The sequence below is a fragment of the Papaver somniferum genome, chromosome 6 (assembly GCF_003573695.1).
Source record: "Papaver somniferum cultivar HN1 chromosome 6, ASM357369v1, whole genome shotgun sequence".
NCBI lineage: Eukaryota > Viridiplantae > Streptophyta > Magnoliopsida > Ranunculales > Papaveraceae > Papaver > Papaver somniferum.
In genome coordinates, this window is record NC_039363.1 from 52,119,423 (window position 1) to 52,131,257 (window position 11,835).

Genomic DNA, 11,835 nt, shown 5'->3' on the forward strand with positions numbered 1-11,835 from the left:
TCCCGGGGTTTTTCTGCATTTGCGGTTTCCTCGTTAACAAAATTTCTGGTGTATGTGTTATTTCAATTTCCTCATTATATTGTTTTATATTTATAATTGAAATAATACAGGTTGTGCGTTTAGATCATCAATTAGAATAATCCAACCTTTGGTTGTTGATTGACATTGATTGATCCTTGGATATTGGTCTTTGGTACCATCCAAGTTATTCCTTGTATTTGATTAAAGACTCGCTGATTTATATTAGCTTGAGTAAATAAAAACAAGAGAGATATATTAACTCCTTGAGATACTTTTACCTAGATTGAGTCTCGCTGTCTAGTTTATTCTCTAGAAAGTATTTCGGAGTTAGTCCATACAGGTTGCTTAGCGAAATATTGGGTGGTGTTGTTAGACCCCCGCTTTTTCAACATATGATGAGGATCTTTTTGAAGCAATTCCTAAAATCTTGACTGAAGAGGATAATAACTCTCTAGATGTTGTTCCTTCTCAAGAGGAAATCAAGAATGCAGTCTTTGGAATGAATGCAAGTAGTGCACCTGGACCAGATGGATTTCCTGGGAGTTTTTATAAATTTTCTTGAGAGGTGATTGGAAAAGAACTGATAGAGGCTACAGAATATTGCTGGTACCACAGATTTATACCAAGAGGTTTTGACTCAATTTTTTTATTTCTACTTCCTAAAACTCAAGGGGCCAAGAAAGCAGAGCATTTTAGACCAATTGGTCTAGCAAATTTGAACTTCAAAATCATTACTAGAATTATTACATATAGAATTGGTAAAGTGATTTGGAAGATGATTTCATAACAGCAAGGTGCATTCATCGAGGGTAGAAACATACATGAGAAGATTGTCCTAGCATCTGAGTTAGTTAATGAACTTAATATTAAAAGAAGGGGTAGAAATGTTGGACTCAAAATAGATATTACACAAGCTTATGGTTCTTTGAGATGGAATTTTTTATTTGAAGTTTTAAGAAGATTTGGTTTCTCTGAGATTAGAATTCAATGGTTAAAGAAGATATTTGAATCATATAAGATATCAGTTCTTGTTAATGGAGGCCCTTGTGTTTTTTTTTTTGATGTAGGGAGAAGACTGAGACATGGAGACCCTATCTCACCAATTATTTTTGTGTTAGCTGAGGAAGTTCTGAGCAGGAATATTACCAAAATTGTGCAGCAAGGAAAAATTCAAACCAATGGTATGCAGAGGTGGTTGTCAACCAACTCATCTAATGTTTGCTGATGACATCTTCATCTTTTGCAATGGTAATAAAAGAACTCTGGAGAATTTGATGGCAATATTAATGAAATACCAAAATAACTCTGGTCAAGAAGTAAATAAAGCCAAAAGTAAATGTTTTGTGGGTGGATTTTCAACAACTAGACAACAAGAGATTGCAAATTTTTTGCAGATGGATCGTTCTTTCTTCCCAGACAAGTATTTGGGTGTTATTCTTAACCCTGGTAAGGTTACAACTCAGCAATTATCGGGGATGGTGGAGATGATGCAAAAGATACTAGCTGGATGGATTGGTAAAATGTTGGCTTTCTCAACAAGATTGACTCTTGTTAAGCATGTTTTATGTAGTATGCCAATATACACTATGGTTGTATATAAATGGACAAAATTAGTTATTCAAGCTTGTGAAAGAATTATCAGGAATTTTTTGTGGTCTGGGGATCCATCAGTGAAAAATCTAATTACAATTAAATGGGATTAAGTGAATGCTCGAGTGGAAGAAAGTGAATTGGGTTTAAGAAGGTTGGAAGTAATGAATAAAGCTTTACTAATGAAACTTCCATGGAAAATAGAAAATGATGATGAGGAATGGACTAGGTTTATGAGAGCTAAGTATAAAGATAAAAAGGGTGAATGGATCAGATAATATAAACAATCTTCAATCTGGCCAGGAATTAAATGGGTTATGTCTGACATGAAAGAAGGCAGCAGATGGATTGTGGGTGATGGTCACAGCATATCAGTATGGAAGGACAAATGGATAAATGAGTATGCATTAATGGATAGGCATGCATAAGATGATTATGTAAAACTAAATGTTGACCTCAAAGCAAAAGATCTGATACATAATGGTGAATGGCACATTTCTGAAGCACTGCTAAAGTATTTTGATGCAAGTGAACTACCAGTGTTGAGGAATGAACAAGATAAGAAAGTATTGACAGAGGATATGCAACCGTGACATGGGGAAAACAGATATGGAATCCTTGTGTACATCCATATACCTCAAGTAACTTATGGAAGATTTTAAGAGGGTCATGTGCAACAGAGGAAACAGTCAGGAAAAAGGTTTCTCAACAGTATCTAAATGCTATCTATGTGGTAATAATCAAGAAACAAAGGATCATATTCTTTGGTCTTGTAGTTTCCGTGAACAGATATGGCATTGGCTGAGTGATATATTTCAATGTACAAGTCCAAAATGTTTTGGTGATGTTACGGAAGTGGCCAAAGGAAAAAGCTCTGCAATCAAAGAAGTTTGGTATAAAAGTGCTTTCAACAATATGGTGGAACTTTGGTTTACAAGGAGCTCTGTAATTTATGAAGCAGTGATTCCAAATATGGAAAAATTTAAACAAAGAATAATCAGAGTTACAGGGGGATGTAGTGCAAGAATGAAGGGAGAGATGTGGGGGACAATGTATGATTTACAGATTCTAATCTTCTTTGGCATCTCTGGAGTTAGAACTAAAATTACAAAGGTGAAACAATGCTTCTTTCTGCTACCAAAACTAAATAAAATATTAATATGCTGTGATGGAGCATCCAAGGGTAATCCATGGCTCGCAGGCTTAGGTTTTGTTGCAAGAAATTGTACAAGTGAATGTATTGGAGCTGCTTCAGGTGGATTGGGAATTGCAACAAACTATCTAGCATAAGTAATGGCACTTATAGTGGCAGGAGAATGGGTTGTGAGCAAACATCTTATGGAGGTATGATTTCAACTAGATTCAAATGCAGTTATAATTGGTTTTTCAACAAACAAGGTACCATGGATTGTAAGAAGCAGATGGGAAATGATAAAGAAGCAGATCTCCACAATCAATTTGAAGCACTCATACAGAGAAACAAATTTCTCTGCAGATAAGATGGCAAAGAAGGGTGTGTTGTTAAACAGAGGTGTAATTTATTACTATAAAGAAAAGAAAATATTTCTTGGAAGAATGGAGAATGAAGAAGATCTATTCTTCAGATTTTCTTAAAAAATGTTTATGTAAAGCTTTATTCTTTCATTACCTTTAGTTGTTTTTGTAATAACTTGCCCTGAAAACATCTTGGCAATTTTTGTATTGTGAAAATTTGACTAATAAAATTAATGATTTAGCAAAAAAGAAGAATATGAGCCTTATATATATTTTAATTTTTGATTTTTGGCTCACTTTTTATGAGTGTAAGACAATTGTCTTATGGGGATTTTATATACTCAACCAATGATTACCTTGCTACAACATCCATAGAAGTATTAGGATCCCACCAAATCACTTAGAGAAACATATAACTGCAAAAATAAAAGGAAAGTGATTCGGTAATGATAAATTGCAAGGACTAATTTTCCAACGACTACCATGCTATTTCTATCATCTGAGTTTCACATTCAACTATGAACGTATATATTTAAGGATTTTAGGACGATAAAGTGAGAAACAAGCTATAGCCGTAAGAACTGTTTCAACCTAAAAAGGTTTAGTGTCATCCTAAATAGCTCATAATTAACTCCAAAAGATGAAGTCTCAAGTATGCAAGAAATCAAAGAGTATGATTTTTCTTTTATGCACACTAAAAGTAGCCTAAGAAAGTTTACTAATATAATATATTATCCAAACATGCTTAAATACTCCCCCATACTTAAACTCAACATTGTCCTCAACGTTCAAAACCGAAAATTCTGATTTCTGACTTAACACCCTGGAAAAAAAAAACAGTGTACAAATAGGTAGGGAACTAGGAAAAATATTCTAAACGAAATTTGTTCGTCTACGTCTTTTCTATGAGGTGTAAAAAGGGCACAGTGTTTTGATAAACAGTCTGAAAGTTAGGGCCTCCGAACAGACAGACATGCAATCTGAAAAAGTTTTGTAAAAAATACCAAAACTCAAATGTCCAGGCCTATCGTTCCAGCTTATCAAACTTTGTATTCAAATTTTATTTTTGGAAAAGAAAGGTGAGTCTGTCCTGTTTAGAAATTGGGGTCAACCACTCAAATCGGACTCCGTGTGAAGTCTCGAGAGCTATTTTGGTGACAAATGCGCAGTCAAAAAAATTTCATTATAGATATAAGACTTTTGTAAAATCTAAGATCGGTATGCAAAATTAAAAAGCGGGGGTCTAACAACCACACCCAATATTTCGGTTAGAAATTTGTATGGACTAACTCCAATATACTTTTAAGAGAATTAACTAGACAGTCAGACTCAATCTTAATAAAAGTATATAAAAGAGTTATATCTCTCATTCTCGATTCAATACTTACTCAAGCAAATAGAAATCTGCGAGTCTAATTGAATACAAAAGAAATCACTTGAACAGTACCAAAGACCAATGTTCAAGTATCAATCAACAACCAAAGGTTGGATTTCCCAATTGATTGATTTAACGCACAACCTGTGATATTTCAATTATATAACAAAATATAATGCGGAAAAGAAATAACACAGACACCAGAAGTTTTGTTAACGAGGAAACCGAAAATGCAGAAAAACCCCGGGACCTAGTCCAAATTGAACACACATTGTATTAAGCCGCTACAGACACTATCCTACTACAACTAACTTCGGTCTGGACTGTAGTTGAACCCCAATCAATCTCACACTGATTCAAGGTACAGTTGCGCTCCTTACGTCTCTGATCCCAGCAGGATACTACGCACTTGATTCCCTTAGCTGATCTCACCCACAACTAAGAGTTGCTACGACCCAAAGTCGAAGACTTTAATAAACAAATATGTATCACACAGAAAATTCTATGGTAATAGATAAATCTGTCTCTCAAAGAAATACCTACGAGTTTTTTTTCCGTCTTTTGATAAATCAAGGTGAACATGAACCAATTGATAAACCAGACTTATATTCCCGAAGAACAGATCAGTATTATCAATCAACTCACAATAAATTTAATGGACTAGCGAAACAAGTTATTGTGGAATCATAAACGACGAGACGAATATGTTTGTGACTTCTTTTATATCTTGCCTATTAGAGAAACCAATCTCACGACTGTACTTAGTACGATAGAAAGAGCAAGATCAGATCACACAACTACAAGAAAAGTAGTATCGGTCTGGCTTCACAATCCCAATGAAGTCTTCAAGTCGTTAACCTACAGGGTCTCGGTAGAAATCTAAAGTTAAAGTAGAATCGACTCTAGCTAATACAACTAGTATCACACAGGAGGTGTGTGGATTAGTTTCCCAGTTGCTAGTGTTCTCCCTTATATAGTCTTTCAAATCAGGGTTTGCATTCAATGTTAGCTTAGTAACAAAGTTTCAATATTCACCGTTAGATGAAAACCTGATTAGATTCAAGCTAATATCTTTCAACCATTAGATCGAAACTTAGCTTGTTATACACAAATGAAATGCACGTTTATCTATGTTTGTGTAAACGTACCCAAACATGTACATCTAGTTGGTTCAACATTAGTTAACCAAATGGTTCGCCATATGAGCACTTTCATATCAACCATATTCTTCTTTACCATAACTAGTTCAAATGAATCAAATGAACTAGTTAGAGAGTTGTTCAATTGCTTAGATATTTATAATAGACACAATTGAAACAAAAACGATTTGATTCACTCGAATCGATTCATGAACTTTATAGCCATGGTTTGCAAACTTGCATTCCTTAGTTTATATAAGTTTAAGTTCACGAAATCGATTTTAGAAATAACCAACTTAAGTACGCGGACTGGTACGCGGACTTAAGTACCCGGAATAAGTTTGTTTTCAAGTCACAAACTCCAGCAGAATTTCTCTGGATGAGAACCTTCGACAGTATGCGGACTTGGTACACAGACTCTAGTTCCGGTTTTGCTGAGCAGTAAAGTACGCATACTTTGGTTCAAGGAATAAGGACTTATACATGTATGAGTTACCACACAATGTTTATATCCAACCATGGTTATATAATATAAACTCTCATTTCAATCATTGAAACATTCTTAGAGGACGTTATATAGTTGTTGTTCACAAACTATTTTTCGTCAAAGCCATTTTCAAGTGATTGAAACTTAACATGACTTTCGTCACTAGTAAAGATGAACTTGGCCAAAGCGAAATCTTACCAATACATATTTCGTGAAATAGATAAGCGAGATAAACTCAGCCCGAAATAGCAAATGTGTATAATCAAAGTCTATATAGCAAAACGACTTTTGTCTCAAGATAGGAGATAGAGTAGATGGACTTTTGAGTGATAGATAAGTTCAAGTCTCCACATACCATTTAGTCAATGAAGTTCCACCATTTCCTTAAGTAGTTCTTCGTCTTTGTATGATGATCTCCATGGAGTATTGAGCTCAACTACACTTTCTATCCTAGTCCGAGACTTGGCTATAAGTAGACTAGAAATCAAGACTTATAGTTTTGATCACTAACATTGACAAACATGCTTGAGATAGCAACGCATGCGAGTTCGACCGAAAATCTGTCTTTGACAATAAACAAATCTGTCTCACACAGACAAGTCTATCAAAGGATCAATCTGTCTCCCACAGAAAAACCCTAAAGTTTTTGTTCTGTCTTTTGATAATAATCAAGGTGAACAGGAACCAATTGATAATCCGGTCTTATATTCCCGAAGAACAGCCTAGATAAATCAATCACCTCACAACAATCTTAATCGTATGGTAGCGAAACAAGATGTTGCGGAATCACAAACAATGAGACAAAGATGTTTGTGAATTCTTTTTATATCTTGCCTATCGGAGATATTAATCTCAAGCCAATCAATCTGATTGTACTCGTACGATAGAAGATGCAGTATCAGATCACACAACTACGATAAAAGTAGTATCGGTCTGGCTTCACAATCCCAATGAAGTCTTTAAGTCTTTAACCTGGTTTTAGAAGAAAAAAACAAAGGTTAAAGGAGAAACGACTCTAGCACGCAAACTAGTATCACATGTGAGGTGTGGGTATCAGTTTTGCAGAGTTTCTAGATATCCCCTTATATAGTCTTTTCAAATCAGGGTTTCGCCTTGGTCAAAAAGCAAACAATATCCACCATTAGATGAAAACCTGATTTAGATTCAAGCTAATATTTCTCAACCGTTAGATCGAAAATTTAGCTTGTTATACAAAAATGAAATGCACGCTTCTAGGTTTGTTAACCGTACCCAAACGTGTACATTGTTGGTTCAAGAATAGTTAACCAAAAGTTTAGCCATATGAGCATTTCATACCAACCATATTCTTCTTCACCATAAATAGTTCAAATGACTCAACTGAACTAGTTAGAGAGTTGTTCAATTGCAAGGAAATATTATGTACGACACAAGACACAATTGAAGCAAAGATGATTTGATTCACTCGAATCGGTTCATGAACTCTATAACCACGGTTTGAAAATTTCATTCCTCAGTCTTTATAAGTTTAAGTTCAGAAATCATCTTCAGATATATAACCTTCTTAAGTTCGCACACTAGGTTCACGGACTTAAGCAACCGGGCAGAGTTTACAAACTCCAGCGAAAATCTCGGCAAAGACTTTCCGCCGGTTCGCTAACTTGGTTCGCGGACTGGTACTCACGCAACTAGTTTGTAAACTCCAGCAGAATTTCTCGGGATGAGAAGTTCGGCAGTTCGCGGACTTGGCAACAAGCCATTCTTCCGGTTTCTCTTGATCAACAAAGTTGGAAAACTTTGGTTCAAGGTATAGGACTTATGCACATATGTGTTTCCACAACAATACTTATGTCCATCATTGGTTATGTAATCTAAACTCTCATTCCAACCATTGAAACATTCTTAGAGGACGTTATATAGTTGTTACACAATTTCTCGTCAAAGCAATTTTCAAAGTGATTGAAACATATCATGACTTCGTCACTAGGTGAAGATAAACATGGTCGAAGCGAAACACTTACCAACACATATTTCGAGATATAGATAGGAGAGGTATACTCGGCTCGAAATACCAACTATGTATATTCTAAGTCTATATATATAGCATACGACTTTTTGTCTCAATAAGTAGGAGATAGAGTAGATAGAATTTTGAGTGACAGATAAGTTCAAGTCTTCACAAACCTTTTTGTCGAGAAGTTCCACCGGTTCCTTGAGTAGTTCTTCTTCTTGTATGATGAATCTCCATGAAGTCCTTGAGCTCAACTACACTTTCTATCCTAGTCCGAGACTTAGCTATAGTATTCTAGAAATCAAGACTTTTAGTTTTGATCACTAACATTGATAAAAATGCTTGAGATAGAAACGCATGCGAGTTCGACCGAGCAATGCTCTAATAATAACAATTTTCCCATCCCTGTGGTGGCTCACTTACATACCCGTCATAAGGTTTATGATATGCATGTAAATATCCATAAGGTTCAGTGGGATATTGATCATGGCCAAAAGATTGGTTTTGATTATACCCATAGGATGGTTGGTAGTTGTCATATGAATGAGATTGCAAACCATATTGATTACCGTTGATGTATGTGTAGTCTTGTGCTTCCTTGGTCAAAGATCTTTAACTTTCCAACAATAGTATTTCTGGAAAGTGTTTCAAGGTTATTATCTTCAACGATGGCATGTTTCTTAGGACGTATCTAGCTAGCAGCGGTCTGAGAATTTTCGTCACAATGTCCTTTTCAGGAACAGTCTTACCCAACGCAAAAGATGCATTAAAAATTTCAGATACTTTATGATTAAACTCATCAAATGAATCTTCATCATCCATATGAAGGTGTGAATACCAATATTCTGCGGAGCACGTGTCACGATCTTAGTGTCCGCATACAAACTTAACTGTGTAGCCTTCGCAATACAGAGAAGCCTGAGTAACAAAGGATACCTTCGCAAATCTACTTTATCCCGTCCCAAGGAAGGATGCCTCGATGGTTGTGATAAGAAGAGTAAAAGCCTAGTCTACAAGGAGGCAGCTGGCGAAGGGACACAGTTAGATGACGCATCTAATGTGACTACTCGTTTTCCCGTAGTCTACGTAATGTATACAGCTCAGAGGATCTGATGCTAAGTAGTATCGATACCTCTGTTGAACTGATAATGCAAGTAATAAAAGATATTCAAGATCACAATAATAACGAAGAACACAAATATAATGTAAAATCTTCTAAGTTATCATGAGACAAAAGAGATTACGTGGCTCGACATTTGTCTATGTCCACGGGGTAATGAGTGATTGTTTTATATTAAGTTGTGGTGGTTACAAGAGATCTTAATTGCTTCCCAAAGTAATAGAGAGAACTCAAGTTGAAGTAAATACTTAAGTTCTAAACATTAAAGAGATATAACCTTAAGACTAGATCTTCTCTCTTAGATATTGAATGCCTTTAGTTTGTTGATGAGGCTTGGTATTTATAGCCCCTTCTGCTCCAGGCATCTCTTTGCTACCTCTAGGTCCATCGTCTCCTGATACACCTTTTGTACCAATGGTACCTTCGTCCACCGCGTAACTTCTCTAGTCGTATTCCTCCACCTCAGATGGCACACGTTCCTTCGGGAACTACCCAACCTTAGTACAGGTTGTACCTTCGCTCACCGCCAGTTTCTGCCAATCGGGTTCTGCCACGCCTTCTCTCTCCACGTGCCTTGGTTCATGCGTGTAGATAAGAAATTTGTGCATTTAATGCTGATTAGATGCGTCATCTACCTCTGTCCCTTCGCCAACTGCCTCTTTATAGACTAGGCTTTTACTCTTATCATCTTAACCGTTTAGGCCTTCTTTCTTGGGATGAGATAAAGTAGATTTGCGGAGGTATCCTTTGCTACTCAGGCTTCTCTGTCTAGCGAAGGCTGCACAGTTTAATTTTTATGCGGCCACTAAGATCGTGACACGTGCTCCACATAATATTGGTATTCACAGTTTTCCCCTTTTCTTTCATATATACCGTTTGGTATATGTGGGAGAAAAACTTCCGTTACACCGCTATTTTGCAAGTACCGATTGGGTGGTCCCTACATGTCCTTTCATGCAATAACTTCGCCTTGAATTTTGGGACATCCAAATTTTTGGGTTCTCCAGCCGCCTATAAGAGGGGAACAAAGAGAAGGAATTTTTATTAATTCCATTTATTCTTCTCGAACTGTCGCTCTCTATCTCTTTCATTGAGATTCTTCTCCTGCTGCTAACTGCTCCTTCTTCCTTTTGATTCTTTGATTGCTTTGGCTCCATAGTTGATCGTACAAGTAAGTGATACTCGTCTTTTAGTTTTGATTTTCTTCATGCTTGGACCTGTGTCTCTTTCTTTGACTAGGGGATTACTGATATTGATATTATAATTGCATGTGAGAATTATTGTTCTCTTTTACTTGCTCACGTTGTATGGGAACTTGGGTTTTGTTTCATTTTGATTTTTTATGATGATTTTGTTATGATTGTTCCTTGCCTGCAATCTTGCTTTTCGTGATGTATGATATTCATTTTCGCCTTATAATGTGTTCAAACTGTTTCCTTTGGTTGGTTTAGTAAAACCCATGCCCAAAGTATGTCGGTTTTTTCCCATTTTCTGCTTTTGGCATGAACTGTGATTTTCTTCTTCCATTGTTGATGTTAGGCATTATGAGGCTCCCAAAGAAGCCTACGCGTAAAGGTCCAAAGATATCCTCGTCGACGGATCCTCCTCCGCGAATGGATCATCCTGATGCTACGCCATCCCCTCCTCCTGAGGACTCAGAGGTGCCTGTTGGTACTGAGGTGGCTACGGTCCCTGAGGATGTTATGGACCCTGATGTTGGAGGATTTGTTATCGAGGATCTTCCACCTCCTCCTCCTCATTATGAACTGCAAAGGCTGATACTTCATGACAAGGATAGCTATTCCTATCTGACTTTGGATGAGATTGCTAAGTCTTTTCGTCTTCACAAATTTGAGATTTCCTTTGTCAACGGCCCTGATGTTCTCACCGAGTCTCTTATTCGAGTTTTTCCTTACGATGAGAATAATCTTCTGATTAGTGTTGTCCAATTTTCCGCAGGTATGCTCCTCCCTTTGTTAAGTAGAAAGGATCCTTTCTACAACGACGTCTTGTCTACCAGGTATGACCCGGAAAATAAGACTCAGGTCCGAGGAGTCATGCAGTATACTGGTAATTACTGGCGTGCCCTTCGTGAGAGTTGGTATCGTAGCAACGGAAAGACTACTTTGAAGTCCTATGACCCCTTTGCTGAAGGGAGATCTAAGCAGGAGGATTATACCCCCGCCAACTTCAATGCTATATATGGCGATGCCATTCAGAAAAGTAACCTTCTTCCTTGGAGTGTTGTCCCTCGTCGTATTCATGTTACTGCTAGGCAGATTAGGGAGGGTAACAACCTTCGCTTGCTGGAGGAGATTGATAAGGCTGGTTTGACTACCATCCTTTATTCTGCTAGGATGATCGTTAGGCTCGTACTCATCTTCGTGTAGTTGGTCCTTGGGCCTTATGGTTTCACCACCGCAGATCCCTTTGTCCCTCGTTCAGCTCGTTCTTTGCTCGAGAAGTATGATGGGTATCAGCCTTGGATTTGTAATCTTGTTGCTTCTCATGAGGTACCTTTGCTTTTAATATCTTCGTGTGCTTTGATATCTTTGTCTGCTTAGGTGTCTTTGGATGCTTAGGCATCTTTGGATGTTTTTCTGATGGTTTTCTTTCGCA

At 37.0% G+C, this 11,835-nt stretch overlaps 1 protein-coding gene across 1 annotated transcript; it reads left to right on the forward strand.

The window, feature by feature from the left end:
* The first annotated feature begins 1,199 nt into the window (after window positions 1-1,199).
* On the forward strand, window positions 1,200-1,724 carry LOC113290802. Its single transcript, XM_026540391.1, has one exon. It carries the CDS (start codon window positions 1,200-1,202, stop codon window positions 1,722-1,724), a length of 525 nt encoding a protein of 174 aa, XP_026396176.1.
* Window positions 1,725-11,835: the final 10,111 nt, after the last annotated feature.